The sequence below is a fragment of the Sceloporus undulatus genome, chromosome 4 (assembly GCF_019175285.1).
Source record: "Sceloporus undulatus isolate JIND9_A2432 ecotype Alabama chromosome 4, SceUnd_v1.1, whole genome shotgun sequence".
NCBI classification, from domain to species: domain Eukaryota; kingdom Metazoa; phylum Chordata; class Lepidosauria; order Squamata; family Phrynosomatidae; genus Sceloporus; species Sceloporus undulatus.
Genome location: NC_056525.1, coordinates 188,627,853 through 188,651,945, shown reverse-complemented (window position 1 = coordinate 188,651,945; position 24,093 = coordinate 188,627,853). Strand labels below are relative to the sequence as shown.

At 39.8% G+C, this 24,093-nt stretch overlaps 2 protein-coding genes across 9 annotated transcripts in view; one reads left to right on the top strand and one right to left on the bottom strand.

Annotated features, from left to right (window-relative positions):
- Positions 1-575: 575 nt before the first annotated feature.
- PSMG2 (proteasome assembly chaperone 2) lies at positions 576-13,391 on the top strand. Of its 2 annotated transcripts, none has more exons than XM_042461930.1 (7): positions 576-712; positions 2,766-2,937; positions 4,678-4,736; positions 6,786-6,904; positions 7,876-8,049; positions 10,589-10,709; positions 11,828-13,391. In XM_042461930.1, the coding sequence occupies exons 1-7, from the start codon at positions 653-655 to the stop codon at positions 11,918-11,920; spliced, it is 798 nt and encodes a 265-aa protein (XP_042317864.1). In that variant the 5' UTR covers positions 576-652; the 3' UTR covers positions 11,921-13,391. The 2 variants fall into 2 exon arrangements, with proteins under 2 accessions (XP_042317864.1, XP_042317862.1); XM_042461928.1 differs by lacking the exon at positions 576-712 and adding an exon at positions 1,102-1,278.
- PTPN2 (protein tyrosine phosphatase non-receptor type 2) overlaps positions 12,607-24,093 on the bottom strand; it is a 36,870-nt gene continuing 25,383 nt past the window's right edge. For 3 of the 7 annotated variants that reach the window (XM_042461926.1, XM_042461922.1, XM_042461923.1), the window contains 4 exons: positions 21,454-21,615; positions 19,917-20,107; positions 17,141-17,344; positions 12,607-13,029 (listed from right to left, as the gene is read on the bottom strand). In XM_042461926.1, coding sequence (XP_042317860.1) covers positions 12,975-13,029; positions 17,141-17,344; positions 19,917-20,107; positions 21,454-21,615 — 612 coding nt within the window. In that variant the 3' untranslated portion in view covers positions 12,607-12,974. Of the gene's footprint in view, positions 13,030-17,140; positions 17,345-18,813; positions 18,973-19,916; positions 20,108-21,453; positions 21,616-24,093 lie in introns of those variants that run through there. The other 4 variants (XM_042461925.1, XM_042461927.1, XM_042461924.1 and 1 more) reach the window with 3 other exon arrangements.

Below are 24,093 nucleotides of genomic sequence, written 5' to 3'. Positions count from 1 at the left end.
CCTCGGCCCCGCCCACAGCCAGGCCAGGGCCCGAACGTGTTTTTTCCAAAATGGCGGCGGGCCAAAGCTGTCTTCAGCAAACGCCTGATGAGAGGGAATTTATTTTTAATCGTTCGGAGGAGCGGGATATAAATAAACTTTATCACTTATTATTATTATTTATTATTCTCGCCCTGCCTGGACTGCAGCCTCGCCGCAGACATAATCCACCCAGAAACCACTTTTAACGGCCACAGCTCAATGCCAAAGGACTCTGGAAATTGTAGCTTTGTGTGACATTGAGCCTTCTCTGTCAGATAGCTCTGGTGCCTCAACGGACTACAGGTCCCACAATTCCATGCAGCCACGTTTGTTAATGTAGATTGTTTCTGCGCTGCGAGGGAAGCCAAAGTGACTTTTCCCCCTCATATAGCCGAAAAGGCCTTCAAGGCAACTCAATACACAACTCTTCCTCGACCGTTGACTGGCTTTCAGTCAGTCTTGAAAGGTAGAATGGCAACAGGCAACGTAATAGACACCTCTGTCTCTCTCCCTGGCTGTGAAAGAGAAAGGACCCTTGCAGTTATGAGGGAAGGGCGGTGGGCGGGGCCTGCTGCAGCCTCTTTCCTAGTCGCTGCTGGGCGGCCGTTGGTTCCGTTCCGCCGTTGAGAGGATGTTCGTTCCCTGCCAGGGCCGCGCGCGCCCAGACTTCAAAGGCTCCACGTTGCTTATGGTAACGCAGGCGTTCTTTTTCGCTGCGCGCGCACTTCCTCCCTCCCCGCTGCCATGGCAACCGGGCGGCGCGTGCCTCTCCTGAGCCGCGGGCCCGCCCCTAACCCCCCGCGGCTCCGCCTCTGAGTTTTAGTCAGTCATGGGAGGGCGAGGGAGGCGGATGGGGAGCGATGAGGGAGCGCTTTCTCACAGCCCCTCAGAGGGAAGGGAGAAGCGGTCCTCCTCGCCTCAGAGAACCATAGAACCCTAGAGTTGGAAGAGACCCCAAGGGCCATCCAGCCCAGCCCCATTCTGCCATGCAGGAACTCTCAGTCAAAGCATAACAGACAAATGCCCACCCAGCCTCTGCTTAAAGGCCTCCAAAGAAGGAGACTCTCCGAGGAAGGAGTGTGTTCTGTCAAGACCATGGCAAACAGGTCTGAGAAAATGACAATGATGTGGCCACTAGGGGGAGCTGTTGTGGAAGTTATTTACAGCTCTAGTGGCAGTTATATGTGTCAGCATTCGAACAGTGCATCGTTGGAACGTTGTCAACTGTCCTTCTGGGAGAGTGTGTCAGTTATGACAGTTGGTATTAGAGTAACTGCTTCTCTGTTTTTTGTTGTTATGGTTGTTTGGTTGGCAAAGTAACTTATTTCTTAAAGCCCTGGTGTAGAGTGAAGGCTTGAAGTGCTCTTGTTGTTATTTCTCAAGCCGGGAGCTTAAGGCCGTTTGCAGCGGTGAAGGATTATTTTCCTTCTTGGCCTGAATACATTTGCAGACATCTCTTCAGATCCCTTCTCCCTGGCGTCCTGTCGACGTGGGTCAACTCTGCAGGTGGTTGTGGTGGACACAGCGCGTTTTTCTACGCCCCAACAACTAGTAGTATAGCTGTGTTCTCTTTAAAACAAAGTGACCCTTTTCTCTATGATTTTTAAGCCTGTCTTGGAGCCCAAGACACTCTGCCCCAACAGACACAGCGCATCTTTCCATGCCCTAACATGTTCCACTGTCAAACAGCCCTCACTGTCAGGAAGGTCCTCCTAATGCTGAGGTGGAATCTCTTTTCCTGGAGCTTGCATCCATTGCTCCGGATTCTGTTCTCTGGAGCAGCAGAAAACAAGCTTGCTCCTTCCTCAATATGAGATCCCTGACAAGGTGCCACAAAATGGAGGACATGGCCAATTAAACGCTAGCAATGCCAATATAATATATAAATTCATTTGATAAGGTTTAATTACAGCTACATTTCATAACACTATAATACATATATATAATATAATATATAAATTCATTCCATATGGTTTAATTATAGGTACATTCCATATGCTGTAATATATATATGTATATGTTTGTCTATAAATATGTGTGTGTGTGTGTGTGTGTGTGTATATATATATATTATATACTATATATCTATATATTATACTATATAATATATAAATTCATTCGATAAGGTTTAATTACAGCTACATTTCATAACACTATAATACATATATGTATGTGTTTGTATACACTGTCGGCCCTCCTTATAGGTGAGCTTGCCTTTTGCAGCTTTAAGCTCACGCAGAAGGCAAGCCCCAGCAGAAATAATGGGGCACGTACTTGCGCCACAGACCCCATACACCACCGCGAGCACATACCCCATTATTTTCTATGGGGCTTAAGCATACGCTCTTTTCTCCATACACGGGGGGGGGTCCAGAACGGATCCTCCTGCGTATGGTGAGAGCAAACTGGACCCTCATTAATGTGGAAAAACCGCAAATGAGAAAAACACTTACCGTATATACTCAACTATAAGTCGTCCTCATGTATAAGTTGAGGGCAGATTTGGAGGCTGAAATTATCCATAGATAAATTGAGTGTAAAACTTAGGGGCATGTAAATGAAGGATGTAAAGGATGAAGCAAAGTAAAACAATGCCAAAGAACTTAAAACGTTCCAGCAGATATAACTACACTCATCCCTTCATATTTGCGGCTTTAATATTTGTGGATTTGATCATCACAGATTTAATTAATATGTTCTCTCTAGGATTACATAACCGACATGCATCTGTTTTGTTGTTTCAGCCCGCTGTATCGGTGGGAAATGTTGGGCAGCTGGCTGTAGATTTAATTATTTCCACACTTGACATATCCAAAGTTGGTTACTTTTATACTGATTGTCTTGTGCCAATGACTGGAAATAATCCATATGCAACAACAGAAGAGAATGCAACGGAGCTGTGTATAAATGCTGAAGGTAGGTACTTTGGATGCAGTCTTGGGTGTTCATTTAGGCTTCAGCTCTATGGTGAGGTTTATCCAGAGAGACATCGTCTTTTTAGATTGAGTTCAGGCATTTGAACATCTTCCTGTGCAGAACACCTCAGGTTTGGAAATAGTGTCTGAATTTAGTTTTCCCTGCTTTCCAAAACAGCAGCAATTCATGTGGACCTTTCAGTCTTTTTTTCAGCAGCAACCGTGGATATATTCATGCGGCTGCATCATGATGCTGCTCATAATTTTGTATGCGAAGACTTTTTCAAATATCTTTAGCTCATGGTACACATAAGTATATCATGTTATCTTCATTGTAGCAATAGTTTGAAGCTGAATTAAGTATGTAAAGAGCATTCTTTAAATAAATAAATAAATAAATAAATAACACATTTTGATAACCAGTCTTGACTGAGGGTACGAATAAAATTCTATGACTACCTAATTTAAATGCATTACGTCCCAAACAAGTATTTGCTCCTTTTCACTACATTGGTCAAATGCCACCAAGGTATAACTGTAGAAGGCATACTGATTCATCCCATTTGTGGAGAAAAGGCAGATTGGAGCATGGGCAACATCCAATTAGAGTGAGCCTGGCAACAGCTAATAGGAGCTTAGCCAAGAAAAGTGGGGGCTGCTCCCAAGTGCATGTATAAATATGAAGAGAGGAGTGTGGTGAGATAGATAAGGAATTGCATAGAGACCAGATGGGGACAAAGCTCTGAGTTAGCGTTTGAGATTTATTCAACCTTGACAAGTTTTAACAGCCAAGATGGCTGAGATACAGTGCAGACAGGGGAGTTGGAAGGGGTTTGAATACCCAGCTTGGAACTAAGAGAGTTCAAGATGGAAATTTAATTAAGAGTGACTAGGGGAGTCACAATTTACTGGAAAGTTTGAAAAAGACAGAGAAAGGCTAAAGGTTCTGTGTGAGACAGAAAGTACAGTTGCCTCTCCATTTGCACAGACTTTTGTGCACTATTATACACAGGAGCAAACATAGGGGGTTGAAATGGGGCACGCACCCCTATTCAAGCCTATGGGGCTTGAATATCTGCGAGTTTTCATTTTTGTGTGTGTGTGTGGGGGGGGAATCCGGAATGGACCCTTACGAAAACGGAGAGTTGACTGTACAGTAAAAGGAATTATTATACTTTGTAACTGTTTAAGCACAAAACACCATATCAACTCTGAATATTCACCACATACTGTAGCCAACTATCTTGTAAATAAAGTTGTTGTTTTGGTTCAGTGTGTGGTCACTTGAAGTATTTTAAGAAACTATAAACAAAACGATACCAAGGATTAATAATACTGTTAGTGTTCAGATTACTCAAAATAGTGAGTGCTTTGTCGTCTTACAGAGTGGCCCAGAGGTAAAGGAAAAAATGTGCCAGTCACTCAAGTGAGGGATCTGAGTTCAAGGGTCTCCTCGTGCAATTTGGTGGCAGCTAGGGAGGTCGTCATCACATATGGGTGGCAGCAGTGGGATAAAATGACCCATTGTACTGCCATTAAAGAGGAAAATAGTTGGATGAGTGAGTCTCACATTCACATAAGTGGTGGCAGTGGTGACAATCAGTAAAAAGGAGTAAAAGATTGTGAGAGATTTTGGCAGTGCCACGTTGTCACCTTCACACCATTTTTCCTAGAATCATCAATAGTGTGGCAAATTAAATCTAATGTTGTTCATAATATACTGTTTATATATTTCTTTTAGTGTATGCTTTGCCTTCTAAAGAATTGGTGGTTTTGCAACTCAGATCTCCATTTATAAAGGTGTGTATGTGTTAGTTGGCATTTTTCACATTATTATACTTCAAAGTGAAAATAGGTATTTTATTTTCTTCTGCTAGGTAATGAAGACTGTCCTATGAAGTATATCATGTATCGAAGAATGATCAATTTTGCTGAAATACATTTTTTAAAAAATCCAGCAATAATCTGCCAAATTCTTAATTAATAACAAATAACTATGACTGACCATGAGTGACATTTTTTGTTGCATAAGACATTCAAACTATACACACATCATGTCCTAAATTACCACAATGGTTCAGACTGGTAACTGTCCTTTGATATACTTTTCAGATCATCATATAGTGAGGCATGAATATTTATACACATGCAGTACAATTCTGTACATACCTGTTTAGGGTTAGTGGGACTTACTTCTGTATACGTGCATCTAGGATTACTACTTTAAATATTCTTCAGTTGCTTTATATTTTTAGAATTTCTGATGTACAAAACTGACTTACGAAGCCCCCACAAAAATAGGCTAACACATGTGTTATAAGATAAAACCCACAAAAGAGCAGTGCTTCTATTGGCCAACCAAAAAGCTTCATGCAAACCTTCAAAGCTCCATTGGCTTCTTCATCAAGCAAAGGATGTTGGGGGGAAATTCCTACAGGACAAGAAAAGTGACAGTGGTGGAGTCACAGGCTAACATTTTGTATTAGGTGTTGTTTCTGTTGTAGTTCAGTTGGTATGGAGGAATCTCAGTGTGGGCAAAGGCAACTCCCTTTTTGTGGGGACCCAGACAAAGGACAGTGAAATTTAAACCCCATTAGCAGCATGCTAATTTAAAAAAGCTTGCATGACTTGTTTTGTGCATTTTGGTTGGCCAATAAACGTATCATTCTTTTGTGGATTTTCTTGAATCTTGCTGTATTGGCAAGATGGCTACCCTGAATATGTTGACATGTGTCATAAGTTGACCTAAGTGCCCATTTATTCTATATTACTTCACATACTATCCAGTTTGGGGCGGATAATTACAGTACTTATTTTATATGTGATAAGTTAGAGAAAATGTAATAATACAACACTTTTTAATAATCATGGTTATTATGTTGTTGCATAAATATTATGTTATTGCAACACTGTATAGAACAAGAATGAATATGTGCAGCAGATTTTGTTATTTTGTTATAAAGGAAATATGGAGCAATTGGCTGATTTCCTTGTGACACTGCCTACTATGCCATGGCTCATTTTGTGCATGAATGACTTTTTTTGGCATTGGTTTGAACAGAATGGTCCCAGACATAAATGACTCCCCCACCGATCTGTCAGAGTGGCATCCAAACAGGCCAAATTGTTTTGTCACATGGGGCAGAAATCTCACAGATATGTTTTCTTCTCCAGTAAAAATATACAGTGGTACCCCGGGTTACGAAATTAATTCGTTCCGCCGCCGCTTTCGTAACCCGAAATACTTCGCAAGCCGAAAAACCCATAGGCGCTAATGGGGAAAAGCCGCGATTTCGTGTGAAATAGCGCCGAAAAGCACCAAAAATTTTTTTGTAACCCGAAAAAACCTTCGTAACCCGGAACAGTTTTTTTAAATGGATTTTTTTCGTAACCCGGAAATTTCGTAAGGCGGCGCATTCGTATCCCAGGGTACCACTGTATTAATAAAAAACATTAAATAACGAAATCACCGCAGATTTTAATGACATTCAAAATCTGATTGAGATAGCTGCTTTGCTTAATGATAGAAAAGCTCTGTGTTCAAGTCTACCTACTGATATTACTGCTAAGACCTATCCAAATTTTGGGCCATCATGTTCGACATATTTGCCTGTACTATCTCACTTCCACCAACTTTGTTTCATCATTTGGACAGCCAAAATTTCTTTGATCTCTTCCATGTTATTGAAAGTCTTTAAAAATTTATTTGTTTAAGTCCATAAGAAACATAGCTGAGAAAACAATGTCTTTACTTAGTTCTAATAATTTCAAAATTTTAAGGCACTGAAGAATTAATGTGATTATTTCATGAAAAATTCTAATGTATTGTTCCCCCTCTTGATATTTAAGAATAAATACAGGCCTTTTTGTCAAACAATTCTTGCCTGGGTGAAAAGTTGTGGATTTGCCAGAATTGTTCTTTTGTCCAGCAGTCATGCTTACCAACGTAATGATCAACAACTTCATGGGTATGTCTGTGCATAATGTAACTGTGTGGTGTTGCCTGAAGTGGCTAATAGTTGAACTTGTGCATATATGAGGGGTATGTTTAGCTCTTATCTCAGATGATCTTGTCCATTTATAATCTAGGTTTTAATCTAAAAATGGTGGTTGCAATTAGTTGCCTTACTTGCACTCAGTATAGATCTCATGAGACGAGTTTCATTTAGACTTAGGGGCTGTACAGACCAACAAGAAATTCTGGTGTTGGAGTGGAGTGGAGGTATGTCAATGTCACACCGCCTCCCCAACCAGATGGTGGGCGGCGTCATGACATTTCTGCGGTGCAGCATTTACACATGCTGTGCCAAAGAAACATGGAAGAGCTGTGGTGGCGGCTGTAAGGGCGGCTTTTTTCTGCCTCCCCCAAAGGAGCAGCATTTTGCCACTTCTTTTGGGGCTAGAAAAACCCCAGATCAGGGCCACTGTATGCAGTTGCTGCAGTCCCGATCCAGCAAGCAAAGGGGCAGTACAGAGCCGCTCCTTTAGTGCCGTCTTTGGCCTTGGTTATTCTCAGAGTGGAGTCACTGAAATAAATGAGAGTATATACTCAACTGAAGAAATAACTAAAGTCTGGAGCCAACCCAATATTATCAGTGTACAGTTCCCTGAAGGAGGAAGTTGTAAGTACAGAGTTTTATGCAAGTACATACAGTGTTTCTTGCAAGAATTCAGTTTTATTAAACAATGAATTGTTTAGGTCTGAGATGAAACATGTGAACTTTATTTGAGCTAAGACTACTTAGTGATAAGTAATCAAAGGTATGTTTTAGTGCTAATGACAAAGGGAACATTGCTTGCATTACAAGGTTGCTTCTTCCTAGTTTTTCTAGCTGCTTGGTAACTTGAATATGAGTTACCAGTTGAATCAACGTGACTTTTTTGAAAACAACTGAATTTTTTTTACAGCTTATGTACTTATCTTATGTTTTATTGGCAGTACCTCACTACGATACTTGCTGTCATCTGTTGTTGAGAAAACTATCGAAAGCACACTGAAGAAATTAAATGGTAAAGAACTGGAGCAAGTAGCAGCTTTTCCTGGAGTAAATGATGATGAGAAAGTGTTCCATATTCCAGGAGGTGGTATCACAAAACTGCTGTTCACAGAAAGGTTGGTGATGCAATCAAGAATTAGTGTTGAAAACAACCACTGTAAAGGATTTGAAGTAGTAGCAGATGTCATTTTCTTTCCCTTTTTGTACACTGTATAATAGTTCTGTGTATAATAGTGCTGAATTGAAATAATCTGGTTGAACACCACTTTAATTGCCATGGCTCCATGCTATGGAATTTTTGGAACTGTAGTTTGTTGCAGCACCAGAGCAAAGCATGAAGCCATGGCAGTTAAAGTGGTGTCAAACCAGATTATGCAGCCCTCTATAGAGAGAGGAACATCATATGTTTCAGTTTGCATAATTTACCCAAAGCCTTGGGCCACTCTTGGCAATGAATTTATAGCTTATTGTTGACAAATCAGTTCTTCTAAGATAGATTCCTTTCAAACTCAAGTAACACAGACTTCTTTTCACATGTCTGATTGAGAACCAATAGACCCCAGTCCCTCCAGTCTGTTGTAACACAATCTTAGTTCATCAAACTGTTAAATTGAAACTGCTATAACCCCAGGAACCACTAGATGGTACTAGTGCCTATGCAGTTCCACTGCTGTCCTTTTTTTAAAATTTATCTTTATTAAATTTTTCCTGAAAATACATAAAATCAACATTTCAAATACAAATACATATAAAGACATTCTGCATCCTACATAGAATATACCAGTGCCTTTAAAGCTTTTACTCACTCTACTGCTTGTGCTGAGCCTCTGGCAGCAATCAGCTCCTTCTTCCCCCAGTCTGCAATCTATCTTCCTCTTGTCTCTAGGCTTTCCATCTCTGTCTTACTTGGCATCCTGCCTTTTGAAGTGCTGCCCCATGGCCCTGATCTTTATTCCCCATGCCTTCTCAGCTTGTCACAGCTGAGCTGTTGGGTTTGGGTTGTTCCTTCCCATTTGTTTTTCTTCACATCCATACAGCTCTTCCACCAGAAGCCTCAACCTGAGAATGTTCTACTATAAGTTGTTATACACATACACTGACGTCTCTAGATGACTCTAAGTCATTCAAAAAGTGTGGCAGATACCTTAAAATACATCAGTCTGAAAGCACAATAAAACTTAATTTGCCAGTATTATATTTGATAAAAGACTTGTGGTAGTGTTTAGGCAGGAATTCCAATTGGAGTGGCTCTGTTCACAAATAAGTGGTTGCTTTGAAAACAGGACCTGTTGACTTTAACTGGAAAAATGTTATTAATAATCCTAAAAGATTCCTTTAGCACCTCATTTTATGTCGCTGTACCATGACTTAATGGTGATTGATTCCTTTTTTATATGATTGTGTTTTTATTTGTTTTATAGCAAAAATACAAAACAAACAATTGGTACATAAATAACAAATAGCCTTGGAGGACTATATGTAAAGTTGCATAATAGCTATCTTTTGTGGGGTAATAGCAGTAACAAAATTCTAAAGGCATCACTCAGATTTGCTAGTTGATAAAGTTGGGATCAAAGTGTGGTGATTGACTTCTGAAACGATTGTGGCATTCCCCAGTGCTTTGACTATGAGCCGAAATAGATGGACAGAAGAGGGCAGATTGGGGAAGTGGCAATCGCACGCCATGGCCCCAATCTGCCTGGAAGCTGCCCAAAAAGGGAGCGGCAAAAGCAGCTCCTTTTTTGGGTGGCAAAAAGTTGGTTTTGTGGCCATATTGCGGCTGGAAGCCAGCATCATTACACTCTGGCAGCATGTGGCGTGTAAACGCCATGCCGATGAGTAAATGGCCAGGTGACTTCAAGACGCGCAGCATGTAAACCCCATGCTCCGAAGCTGCCTGGATAGCGACGCAAAAGGGCTGTCTGTTTTAGCCCTTCGTTCATACCCTACCACTTCTTCATTACTAGTATTTGCAGTTATAATTGTTCAGGCTTCAGAATGTGAGACTGGATCAGTGTGAGGTGTTAATTTTAACATAGGTGAGACTACCTCTGTGTTTAATTGTACTACAGATCATCTTTTGCTGGAATTCTGATTTTCTATTTCTCAGACTGTATGTATATTTCTTCTGAAAATAATGTAGCTGAAATTTAGCTGATGCAAACAACAAACAAAAAAGTAAATGAATACTTTTCTCCAATGTGCACAATTATGCTATTCTTATTCTCGGACCCAATCTAATCCCCAAACTTTATACAGGCCCTTGGGTCCTCTGTCTTTAATTTACCATACCTCTCTCTACAAGGTGCAGCCCTTTGCTTTCTGAAGAGCCTCTTGGCTCTTTTGTAGGCTTAACATTTCACAGTCAATGCCACAATTCACCATATTCCAGTGACTATCTTGCAAACCCTTCAAGTGTGTATTGAAGTCTGGCCAAACCCAGGTGAAAAACTCCCCGAGCAGTGGAATCCACTCTGATGATAGCCTTGGGCTCTATGTCCAAGGAGCAGGATGTCAATTAATTTATTCAATGTGAACTTGCATTTAGAAACAGGAAATGATGGTTAATCAAACGGAAAAATATTCTGTGGCTTGCAGCCCAAATGAAAACAGACTTTGTCTTCAGTTACTTGATTTATTTTACTTTTGTTTCAGTTGTTCAAAAGGAATTCCCATGGTAGTCTTGCTAAAGTTTTGCTCAGAAGGGGATAATATCCCTGATGCTCTTACGCTAGCTGACTATCTTAATGAATGGCTTCATCTTACTGCCACACAAGTAAGTATACATCATCTCACATGAGAGTTGTTGTTTTTCACTTTGAAAAGTTCTTACAAAAACAACTTGGAACTGAAATTGCAGCATTCTTGTATTTCTGTAGTATCATTTCAATGACTATATATTACACATAATTCTGTGCCCTTTTGTTACCAAAGGGTAGCCTAACTAGGGTTGGATAGTTGATCATTAGAAACGTTACCAGATTATGTGTACCAGAAGGCAATGAATTTCTGATGTGTTTCTTAGATCAGTGATTTTCAAAATTTTGATCTTCTTTCAACATATTTTCTGGAAGCTTTCTATATTAGCTGCACATCTCACCTTTACAAAAATTATTGTGGGATAGTCTAGGGCATGTGTGGGATTCATTAGGTCTTTGGGTCCCATATTGGGAGAAATGCAGGATTAAATAAATATGAAACACTTCTCAGGTCTATCTGCCATACTATGACCTTAAATCAGGGTGGGCATCATGTGGTTCCTCCCAAGCAACTTTTGTAGTCTGTACAACTCCCTTAAATGCATTTTCCTAGCACAAAATGACAGTTTCACCTCCTTGAAGCTTCTAGGAACAGCAGTTTAGGCACAAGTCCCCCCCTTGTACCTTAGTCCCTTACTCAGGGTTTTTAAAAAAATCAGAAATGGATTTCTAATCACATCCATTTTTGTTGAGGACCGATGTGGAGAGACACTGGCAGATTGGAATATTCAGAGCAGCCAATCAGGGACAGCAGGCCCCCAACTTTTTGGCCACAACCGGTGTGGACCTCATTGAGTTCTGAGGATCAAAATGGCCCCAGGAACTGCCTACCTGTAGCTTATATCAGTCTAATTGAGGGTCTAGGTGACACTGTATCTCCAGACAGCAGAGATGAGTTAGTTTTTTTCTTTCCCCCCAAAGAATCTGTCTGACATTACCCATCTCCTCCTTCAGGAACTGCAAGATTCACTAGAACAGTTTTAAAATTCCTGGTATAAACTAGTTGACACCTGGAGGGCCCATTAGAAGTGTTAATCTAACACCAAAGTAACTAAGGGCCATACAAAGCTAATAGTGTTTTAATGCCATTCACCTCCTCAACAATAATACTTTGTTTTCTTTTTTAAATCTGCAGAATGAAAGTTCTTCAATTAAATCTTCCAGATGGAAAATACCAAGTTCCTGGAAATTACTTTTTGGTAGTGGACTCCCTCCTGCATTGTTTTAATTCATCTTGTTTTGTCTTTGGACTCTGAAGAGAAATAATTGTAGTAGCCCATAAACTTTGTTTCTGGTTTCACTACTGAAGTATTAAGGACCTTATTATTACAAGGATATTTAAGTAATTTTTCTGTACACTTGTGAAATAATTAAGAAAAAACCCTTTGTGGCAATTTGTACATTCGTCAGCGTGGCTCTTATAAGGTTTTGTTTATGTTATGATATCTCTGCGCACAGATGCTATGTGATCAGCATTGCTTAGATCTAATATTTTTATTTTTGAGAAACATGTTCCTTAAATTTAAACATGTTCCTTAAATCTGAAAAAAGGGTAACACTGCTTACCAGTTCAAAGCCGTGGTCAAAATTCATTCCATTGTTGCAGCAGTTATAGTTCAAAAAGATGGAATTGACAAGATTTTTAGTTACATTTTAAAGGGAAAGAATAACCATACTCAGAGATTCAATCAACTCCTGGAGCTGGCTTTCATTGATCCTCTTAATAACTCGTAGTGAAATAGAAAAAGTTAAGTAGATATAATAACGGCTTCGTTAGATTGCACTGTTAATGTCAGTAACTATGGGGAAATACTTCAGTTACAGCTGGAAATAGTCAGGGATTTAAATAGAATTTCTCAGAAGTATCACCAAAAGAATTATTGTGGTGGTGAAAAATACACAAACACCAGTATATCAATTAAAAAAAATATTTAATGCTGCCAAAAGTATAAAAAATACAATTAAGAATGGCAGTACAAAGTATTATCTAATGTGATCTCTTACATCTTTCTACAGATGATACAAGCATAAAACACTTAAGACAAAATTACTCTAATTTGCAAAGTCTCTTGCTGGTGATGTACTTCATTCCCTGGTTGTTTACGTTGTAAACAGATATTTATGAGGCCACTGGGAATTGTTCAGACCTCACTTTTGTTCCTGAAGAGGGATGATGTTCTGCTTTGCGTGCCAATAGTGTGTAATTATAGCTGCAGAATATTCACAAGTTGGCTGCTTAGGTGTCGGTCACTCTCGGCCTACAGACACACAACGTAAAAGAGTCACAGATTCAGTACAGGCAGAGATAACAATTCTGCGGTTTTAGCTTCACTGCAACTGCAAATAAATAAATAAATTTGGGAGTACAATGAAAGCCATATTTATTTATAGCAGTTTTCAAAGCATGGGTATGTGCATATATATACATATGCATATATAATTACAATCTGATACAGTTTAAAAAGCAACAAAAATATCAATTTCCCAGTAATACCTTGCTGTTGACTGAACAGGAAGGAGTTCATTTTTCTGCTCTGAAATGTGTTTTGACTGAAATATGTGCGTTCTGTAATGTATCAATGATCTGAGTCTGTTGGAACTCTACTGCTATTACATTTGAGAAATAAAAGATTAATGGAAAGGTTAATTAACATTCAGATGTATTTGAGATACAGGAATAAACAGAGAGGACCAAGGTATTAACCACTGAACTTGAAACACATAAAAATGATTGAGAACCGTCAATCAGAAACACATCTTCCAGATATGATGGTAGACCTGGGGGGCATGAGGCAGAAAATAACTGAAATCAAAAAGATAGCCAAGATCAGCTGAGAGGGGATAACCCATGTAGCAACTGGAACTGTTTAACCAAAAGAGCTTAGAGTAGAGATAAATACACTATGGCGGCTTACAAACCGCCATAAAATACGTATTGACTACGTATTAGGGTTAGGAAGGGGCGGTGCTTCCGCACCCCCCTAACCCTAGTACGTAGTCAATACGTATAATATGGCGGCAGCCGTTCCACACGGCCGCCGCCATATTGACGCAGCAGACGCTGTGCGTCCGCACGTCGCACAGCGCTTATGACGTCACAAGTGCGCCATTGGCGCCTCGCAGCATCATAACCGCGCCGCAGGAAGAAGCTCCATTTTGGAGCTTTTTTTGCTCCATGAGGGAGTCGTGCGGTTTGGCTGCTGCGGCTCCCTCGCGGAGCAAACAGCAGTGGCGGTCTGTAACACTCCACGTCTTCATTTTAATTAGGGTTGTCCTTTGGGATAGAACCAGCTTCCTTTTTCTAGTAAGACTGTGTACAGTGGACCCTTGTTATACGCTGGGGTTTGGTTCCAAGATCCCCCGTGTATAACAAAATCCGTGTATGCGCAAATCCCATTAAGTATAATGGCATAGCAAAATGGTGTCCCTTATAAAAAATGGAACATCAAGGTAAATTTATACTTTTTTGGAACATTTTCAAACCGTGTATGCTTGAATCTGTGTGTAAAAATCCGTGTATAAGAAGGGCCGACTGTACTTCACCTAGTTAATCATGTTCCTAGATACAAGCCAAGGCTACTGTCTCTTCACAGCAACCTGACAGATTTTGAACTAAACCAACTTCAGGCCATAGTTTAAGTAACAGGTTTGTTCTGAAGTTCAGACAAAATAGGAAACTGGAGAGTGTAAGACTCATTAGTCTTGTTGACTGAGCTGCAAAACAAGAGCAAAGAGGGTATGTCTAGGTAGATAGAAGTATAATCAGAAGATTCAGCACATGACATGGTGAACTGATTTGTATCTTACTCGCTGGAAAGCTCTGCCACCCCATATACCAAAGAAAGCAATTGCTTTAAGTCACATAAATATTGGTGTGCAACTACAGTGGTACCCCGGGATACGAAATACCCAGGTTACGAAATTTCCGGGATACGAAAAAATCCCATAGGAAATAATTGTTCCGGGTTACGAATGTTTTTTCGGGTTACGAATAAAATTTTTGGTGCTTTTTTCGGCTTTTTCGCACGAAACGCGGCTTTTCCCCATTAGCGCCTATGGCAATTCGGCTTACGAAGGCTTTTCGGGTTACGAAAGCGGCCGCGGAACGAATTACTTTCGTAACCCGAGGCACCACTGTATATGGTGTATTTATATACAGCAATAAATATTGGTGTGCATCTGTTAATGAAAATTCTGAAATACTTTCCAGAACAATTATTAATGGTTAATATAACCCAGTTGAATTTGTGCTTTGATTTAGATACAAGATTTAGTGAATTTAACAAAAAGAACATTGCAAACTACATGTTTCATACAATGCTGTCACAGAACACATAGCTGCTTAATTTTAGGGAAAATATTATCATGCCTAATGGGGGAAAGGTTACTTATAGTTGAGAGAACAGAGACTGTGGTTCAGTCACAGAGTACATGCTTCAACTTGAGAGGCTCAGCATCATGCCCTTGCAACTTTAAGTAGGGCTGCCAAAGACTCCTGGTTGAAACCTTGGAGGGCCAGCCCAGAGATGTTGAAGGAGATCTTACTTATTACAAACTAGATTACTGTAAGACTCATGTCTGTATTATTCCATGGGAATAGCTAAAAGTGAGATACCTTATGACTTTCTTTTTGTACATACAAGAACTTGTCTCTAAACACCAGTTTCAAAGCTTGGATAATCTCATCAAAATACTAGAAGTTTTCCTTTTGCTGATGTGGGATCATTTTGGGGGGTGGGGGGGGGTTACACAAGAATATTCCATATATACTGAAAACATGAACTTTTGATCAGTGCCATTAAATGGATCAATTTTGCATAATTCCATTATACTAGAAACATTTAGTTATCCACCTTTTATGTTATTTAGACCACAGTCAAAACTCATAGTTTAAAAAATGATGCAAGTATTGTTGCGCAATGAGGTTTTCAAGCAATTAATGAAGACATTTTATACTATATCAGAGTTCTATATTTCTCCATGCTGATGGTTGTTGGTTCTATATCCTGAACCATTGTTTAAAGTATATTTCTTTCATCAAAGTACTTTGGTTCAATTGTCTTAAGTACACTTATGTATTACTAAATCATCAGTTTCACATTTTACTGCGAAATAGCAGTACCCAGAGAGTAATGAAAATAAATTATTCAGTAGTTCTTTTCTATTTTTCCTTTCCTAAAAAAAGAACACCAGTAAGTATTTGCATCTATTATCTTTTCTGATCGTACCAAAAAAAGGAAAGCAAGTTTCTCATGTATTGTCTGCGACCATTATAAAAGAATCCTTAAATAGTGCAAGGAATAAAACTCAAATTAGACACGCAAAACTGTTTTTACATTTAATGGAATGTTTGAACTTTAAACACAAGCTATGGCTTCCAACAGCAACTGCAGTCTTAACACAGGTCCTTTCAAAAGAATCAGCTTGAGCTTCAGGACCCAAGCCCCCAGTAGTCTAACATTCAACATTTTCAAGTTTTTTTAAATAAAAATAACTACAAGCATAAATACATGAATACAACTTACAGAGCAGAAACTGAGAAATAGCCCACATCTGCTAACAACAAATGTCTCAAAGGGCTATGCACTAATTACTAATTTGGGAATGGTGAAGTCAGTAAATTTCCAAATCACTCTTGAAATGTTGGGGATGGATGCACCACTAAGTCAGAGAAATTTGTACAAATGTAGCTTTTAAAAATACAGTAAATTACAAAAGGTAAGATTATATACTGTAAATATAAAATTTAAGTCTGGATATAAAGCATTGATAGTATATTCCACACATAAATCTAATGGTACTGCATTCAGACTATAACATCACACTGTTTATTGCTTGTATCAGGTATGCAAAGTGGCAGAATGAAGCTTTGAAAAGTCAGTCTACTTGATCTAGTTGGCCTTTTAAAGTTCTATACATGTAGTTGCTGAAAAATGTGCATTAACTTCCCCAACAAGAGTGTACAATCTTATTCCAGGGGCCCTACTACACAATTACAGCACTTGCATTCCACAAACTGCAATAGCTACATCCTATCAATTCCTGGGACTTGTAGTCTGGAGAGGCACTACAGAACTGGCAGAATTCTATATACCTCATTAAACCACAAATCCCAGCATATGACAAGATGAAACCATGGCAGTTAAAATGGAATCAAAGTGGTGTAACTGCTGAGTGAAAGGGCCCCACGTGTCAGTTTGGTTTCCGAAGTACCTGCAGTGAAAAGTCCTGAGACAGTGACTAGTAATCAGGTTCTCATATTGTCCATTACAGGATTACTGCATTAATTTCAGATATAGGCCTTCAGTACTGCAAGTTAAATTGCCACTAATAAACTAGCAGCACATTTGTTCCAATAGCTATGATAGCAATATTGGACCCAATAATACCTAATCCCATAAATCAGTGGGACTTCTATTTGTAGATACATAATTGCATAAGCACTTACAAGAGAGAACCATGGAAGTACAACTGACAGCAAGAATAAACTGCAATAAAAATGGCTGAACCAAAACCAATCTTAGTAACAACAGGTTTCCAATATAACCACCTTTTTCTTTTTCTTTCAGCCTCACTCAGCCTGTGTTTCATCTGCTGCACCATCTGTGCTGTGTTAGCTTTTCTGTCCTCTCTCAGCCTCTTGCGAACAGCACTAAAAAGGAAAACAAAAACTACTGAGTCAGTGTTATCTAGATTTTTAGTGCATCTTGCCACAAGAATGCAATATTTCGAACACAATAATAAAAACAAACCAACAGACAGGGTTTAAAATATTTAGTTTATACCTATTTAAACTATAAACCAATTTAAAACATGATCACTAAGTTGTAATGATACAATGGAGATTTTAGTTCTTTTGGAGGATTCTCAGGCTTTAACAAGTCTAAAGGGAGAATTAAGTGGGGAGTATACATCACAACCTCACTAGATGTTGAACAAAGTTACAGTACAAGCATTTCAAAACTGTTGGACAACTGACAGCAAGTAGGTTAAGGAGAAATTTCTGGATGCAAAGTTATGCTTGTACATCAGATTAATCATCTATTTTTAAGAACGTACACATTTTGAACAATGACTGTATCAAAATGGGAGACCTACATTGGGTTTTGATATTTAAGGTGTCATACTATATTAAAAACTGCATTTCTCCTCTTTCTGGAAAGTGATTTTCAGTAAGACCTTTCTGTCTTCTGTTTGTACTATCCCATCATACATAGATAGCTAATTAGAATGTGCAAAAGAATTGGGAAAGGGGAGACAAGAAAGCTGCTTTTAATATGAATTGTTCTTTTTTTTAAGGACAGACACACACACACACACAAAATAAAAATAAAAACAGAGCTGAAGGTGTATAGCTGGATTTAATGTTTTAAAGTCAGCCCATGTAAATGGCAAGTATAAATCATATACATGTACTGTTGCATGTATGCCACTTACACCATATAACATGGAATGTCTGGTACACACCCACTTTTGCATTCTATTTCAGAGAAGGGAGATATTCACTAATGCCCCATAATAAACTATTCAGAACACTTGTTTCTGAAATTCGACCACTCTAGGATTTACACTCAGCAGATTTGTATATGACTTCCAGTTGTGCTATGTGTGAGAGGATAAAGATGCATTGTACAGACATGGTAACTGACTCAAGGAGGAACATGTGTTTGCCTGGAATCTTGCACTCATTCTACACATAAATACTGTAAATTGATCTAATTTCCGCATAATGTTCACATGTACTGCACATGACTATCCATTGCTGCCTTCTCGCTAGGAGCATTTTATAATATGAGCTCGTTCCTCATATGCAAAAGTGAGTATGTCAAGTACTTGTGATTTCTTCTACAAAATACCAAAATATGTCTAAATATTGAGGCCAAAAGATCTGATCTCAGGTTTACATTCAAAACAAGGCTTACAAGTGGGACTGTATGGTCCATGGTTAAAGGCTGTATCTGCACTATGCAGAGTATGGTTAAGCCAGTTTCCCCACTTCTTTGCTTGCAATGTGGCCAGCAGGACTTGACTATCTTTACATCTAAACTTTTTCATTCATGATGCAATTTCAGGAATATTGTCAAGACTTCTGTTTATACCATTAGGCATTTGGAATCTTACCTGTGATTTAGGTCTAGAACCCATCACCAGCAGTAATTAATGTTAAGCATTAATGTTAAGCGTATTATTAAAAACTCTGTCTCACACTATCAGGATATGAAATACATATGCCACATTTGATGGGAACAGGGGTGCAGAACCCCCACGAAAGTGGAAAAACTGCAAATGAAAAGACACAATTTTTAACCAGTGAGAACACCTTTCTAAGGCCTCCAGCACAACTCTATGGTTAACATCTATCTATCCTATGGAATTTGAACACAGAATTGTGCTGGAGGACCTACAGATACTTCTCTAGGAATCTCTAGTTCCTCCAGGACAACTGCTGGTGAAAAGTGCCCATAGAGTCAGGCTGGAAAAGTTCTAAGAGAGAACATATTAATCAAATCCACCAAAGTTAAAGCAGCAAATGTGGAGGGCTGACTGTAGAAGCTGTAGTTTCAATTTATTATTACTGCTATTTTTTAAATACACCATTTCAGTTCCCAGTTCTCAAGGCTGTGGCTTCCTTGACTGAATTTGTAATGCTGTCTTCCACTTCTCGTACTTTAGTTTACCAAAGAAAACTGTCTTTTCTAAAGAGTTATGTCTTCTCATGATATGCCCTAGAGGAAGTCAATGGGAAACTGTCTTAACTAAATCTTCCCGAAAAACAAAAACAAGCAAACAAACAAATAAACAAATAAACAAACAGAACAGGGTCACCAGAGTTAAGGCAGTAATAAGAACATGGATACTGTAGGGAAGAAGAGGAATGGCTGCTACCAAATTCTGAACTTTTAAGAGATAGTGTTATACAGGAATGGATGAATCAGTTTATTTATGGCCTATGGTAGAGTTATGATTGAATACATCATAAACTACTCCATCCAGTTTCTCTAAAAGTTCACATTTAAAAATCCACATTTTTGTGTGTACCTTATAATACAAAAGGTAGGCAAAATGCAGCCTGACAATACCATTTGTTAGGCTTTGGGAGCTGCACCCCTCAAAAATATTTTTTTAGAAAATGGCTAAAAATGCCTGACCCAGTTCATTTAAGTGACTGAAGAATGGTTTTAGGTACTGATCAGTTTTCTAGCTTTTATATAAATGATACTCACATGTCAGCATTTGCATCGGCATTATTCTGTAGTGCAGAAGACAAGTCAGCATTTACATTCTCAGCTTGCTCCTGATTATCTAATCCCACACTATTTCCGTTGTACTTCTCTGCAGTTACTTTGGTTGCCTGTGGAGGAGAGTGTCCAGAACTTGGTGCTTGGTCCTCTTTTGAAAGAATCTTCCACCGATTCTGAAAGAAGAAAATATTTTATTTATTAATTTTTTGAATATTAAAATCTACTTTTAAAAAAGCATTCTGTAAAGTTACAGGTACAACTCTTTTCAAATATCAACTACATTACAACAGACTTCTACAAGTGGGGGGAAATGCATACCTCAACATGGAGAAGACCAGTCTTAAAAAAATCAGTGTTGGATTAATGATGACTTTCCATGTGTGAAAGACATTCATTTACAAAAGGATTGTGTTGTCTCTCATATCAAAGCACTACACAAGAAAAGAAAGCTAAATCCAAAGACATCTGCTTGCAGATGCATTAAGATTGTAGTGCAATAGATTTTCAACAGAACTGTATAAACCCTTTCACACGCACTTGTGAAAGCAACAGTGGCTGATCTCCCCCCCCCCCCCCCCCATTTACTATTATTTGGATCCAATTACAGTATTATACTTACAAAAAATATTGTTTTGCATGTTCAGCTACTGGCTATGATGTACCCTTCAATTAGTTTTCCAGCACTGAATGGTCTCTTATATTTTAATTCCATTCACAACGGGAAGGGTATAAGCATTCAAAATATTTCCAGAACTAGACAATTTTCCAATTCTACTCCCTCAACATAAGCCTTCCATAAGTGCACAGAATCTCATCTCCTCTTGTAGCCTAAATATGGGCCTTTCTGCACTTTACTATCCACTGGATGGAGCTGTACATTTATTCACTAACATGCAAAGTATGTTCCTTTGTACTTTGATGATCATGAGAATTACCATTCTTAAGTGTATCTTCAACATTTTTTTCTGCTTGCTCATTTTAATACTGAATTATTGAGAGCACTCATTTACAGTAAATTGCATATTAAACACAGGCATTGTTTTGAGTGCTGCAAAAAAAAACCCTAAGACACCATTACTTATTTTAACAGAATAGCGAGCCCTCATCCGCAGACTTGCCATCTGCAGATCTGAATATCTGTGGATGGCAAGTGCCACCATTGGGGACAAAAGTTCCTTACCCCCCTTCTTCCGTCCTTCTGAATCAAGCCCTGTTGGCCGGAGGGAGCCAGCGCTAGGGCCGGGGCTTGGGTTTTAGAGGCCAGAGGTTCCATCCCAGATGCTAGGCCTGGGGACAGGGCTCTGAGACGCAAGCTCCAGCCCTGGCCCCAGCTGAATGAGTGGCAGACTCTGACCCCAAAGTCAAGCCAGGACAGAGAGGAAGGAAAGAAGAAGGTAAGGAAGGAGGGAAGAGGGAAGGAGAAGCGAAGGCGGGAGGGGAGGGAGGAAGGAAGAAGGGGGGAGGGAAGGAGAAGGTGGGCAAGATTTTTTTTTTTAAATCAGTTAATTCAAATATATACCTGTATAGTAGGATCACCCATTATGTATTTTGTTCCTTCTATTACAGCCATATAGGAAAATCTTAGCTGATCAGGAGTTTGGATAAGTCCCATTCGGTATTTTCTCATATTTAGTAATACTTGCTTAATATCTACAGAAAATGGGTCTTCTCTTTTTTCCATCTGTAAAAGAAAGGAAAGGCACAACTAATTTTTGGAACAATGTTAAACAGAGAAAAGAGGCACTTTTCAAAGTAGGCATTTCTGTTTAGCCCTGCCCCTGAAAACACACCTAGCTCATTAAATATACATGCGAAAACCAAGACATCACTAACTAGTCTGGTTTCTCACTAGTGAATATCAATCAAGAAGTATTTATGATGGCCTGCCCTTGTAGGCGTTTAGATCTAGATGGATTCCTGAAGGCTTTTGGGGAGCTTCCTGTTGCCTTGGCAGGTGATCTTGTTGAAGCCCTGGCTGATCTCTGGAATAGGAAAATGGCCAGTGTGGTGGACACAATTGCCACAAAGTGTCCCTTTCCATGATGTGGAGCAAAACATACCCCCTGGTACACCAGGGAGCTGGCAGTCAGGGACGTAGCCAGGATTTTAGGAAGGGGGGGTCCAGACTAAGTGCCACCATTATAATGGGGCTTGGGCGAGGCGGCGCAGCAGCACACACCATTCATTTTTCTAATGGAAGGGGGGGGTCCAGACCCCAAGAACCCCCCCCCCCCGGCTACGTCCCTGTGGCAGTGATTAAACAAGTGAGATCAAGACTAGAACAATGGTAGTGGAAGCCTCAGAGTGAGTCCAACCGAACACAGACTACTACAGGCCATTGGAAGGTCTATGCTGTGGTGATTGTGGCAGCAAAGAAATTATACTTCTCTGCCGCCATTGTGTCTGCACAGCATTGTCCAGTAGAACTGTCCCAAGTGGTTGGGGCCATTTATATTCTGACCAACAATAAAAACCACTGAACAGCTTGCTGTGTTGAATTTGCAAGACATTTTGCAGACAAATATCACTCAGATCTGCTCTGACTTGGATGCCATAGTTGACATGAGTCCAAGATGTAATCTTGGCATCTCCTTATCTTGTGTTACTGGAAATATTTCAGTTTGTACAACTTGAGGATGTGGACAAGATCCTTAGAGAAGTGAGGGCCACCACATGCATACTGAAAGTAGCTAGAGAGGGACAGGCTGAGTAGGTAAGGGAAGTGGTGAATCCCTCACTGTAGCAAGGCAGATTTCCATCCTGTCTAAAGGAGGCTGTGGTGAAGCCTTTACGGAAAAAGGCCTCTCTGGACCTCACCATTCTGAATAACTTTCGGCCAGTTTCTAATATTCCATTTTTGGGCAAAGTTCTGGAGTGAGTGGTGGCTTCCCAGTTCCAGAGGTTCCATTTCAATCTGGCTTCAGACCTGGCGATGCAAAGAGATTTTCAGACCTGTCTGAAACGTTCCTGAAAGGAGCCAGGAACGCCTTTAAAAGGGCCAGGAGGAGGCAGGGTTTGAAAGCCTGAAGAGCTTCTCCCATTGCCATGGAAAAGTTTTCCCCTGCTAGTGCTTCTGAATTGTTCCAGGGGAGTGAGTTTTCTATAGACGCAGCTTTTGTGTCTATAGAAAACTCACTTCCCTGGAACGATTCAGGCACGCTAAGAGGGAGAAACGCTTCAGGATTTCAAACACTGCCTCCTTCTGGCCCTTATAAAGACGTTCCTGGCTCCTTTCAGGAACGTTTCAGACAGGTCTGAAAATCTTCAAAGACAGCTTTTGTCACCTTTGCTGGACAGGGGGAGTGTGTCGCTGTTGGTCCTGCTGGCTTTCAGTATGAATAAGCATGATATTCTTCTGGACTGCCTCTCAAGGATGGGACTTGGGTGCACCGTTATGCAGTGGTTATGGTCTTTCCTGGAGGGGCGAATTCAGAAAGTGGTGTTGGGAAACTCCTGGCTAGTGGTGTCCCACAGGGTTGTTTTGTCTCTCATGTTATTTAACATCTATGTGAAATTGCTGTCAGAGGTCATCTAGAGATTTGGGGTGAGGGACCACCAGTATGCGGATGGCACCCAACTCATTCACCCTCTTTTCCATCTGATTCCAAGGAAGCTGTCTCTGTACTGAACCAATTTCTAATGTCAGTAGTAGACTGGATGAGGGCAAACAAATTGAAACTTAATCCAGACAAGACAGAGGTGTTCCTGGTCAGTCATACGGCAGAATAGGGACTTTGTCTGTGTTGGATTGGATTACACTCCCCCTGAAATCTCAGGCTCACAGCTTGGGTGTGCTCCTTTACTCTACCTGAGCCTGGATGCCCAATGCTTCAGCAGTGGCCAGGAGTGCATTTGCACAGCTGAAACAAGATGTGAGTTAGAATGCTTCCCTGAACAAGATAATCTAAAGTATTATTACAAAATTTAATAATAATACTTTAGACAATCTTGTTCAGAGAAGCATTCCAACTTAAAACTTGATTGATGGCTGACTGTGTACTGTTTTAGTTTACTATTTTAGCTTTATTTATTTTAAAGATTATTTTTCAATTTTGTAATTGTTTATCTTTTAATTTTAGAATGTAAGCTGTAGGCAGGTTTTTATCTTTCTTCTGCTTGTTCGCCGTGTAAAGCGCCATGTAAACCTACGGAGCTGTAA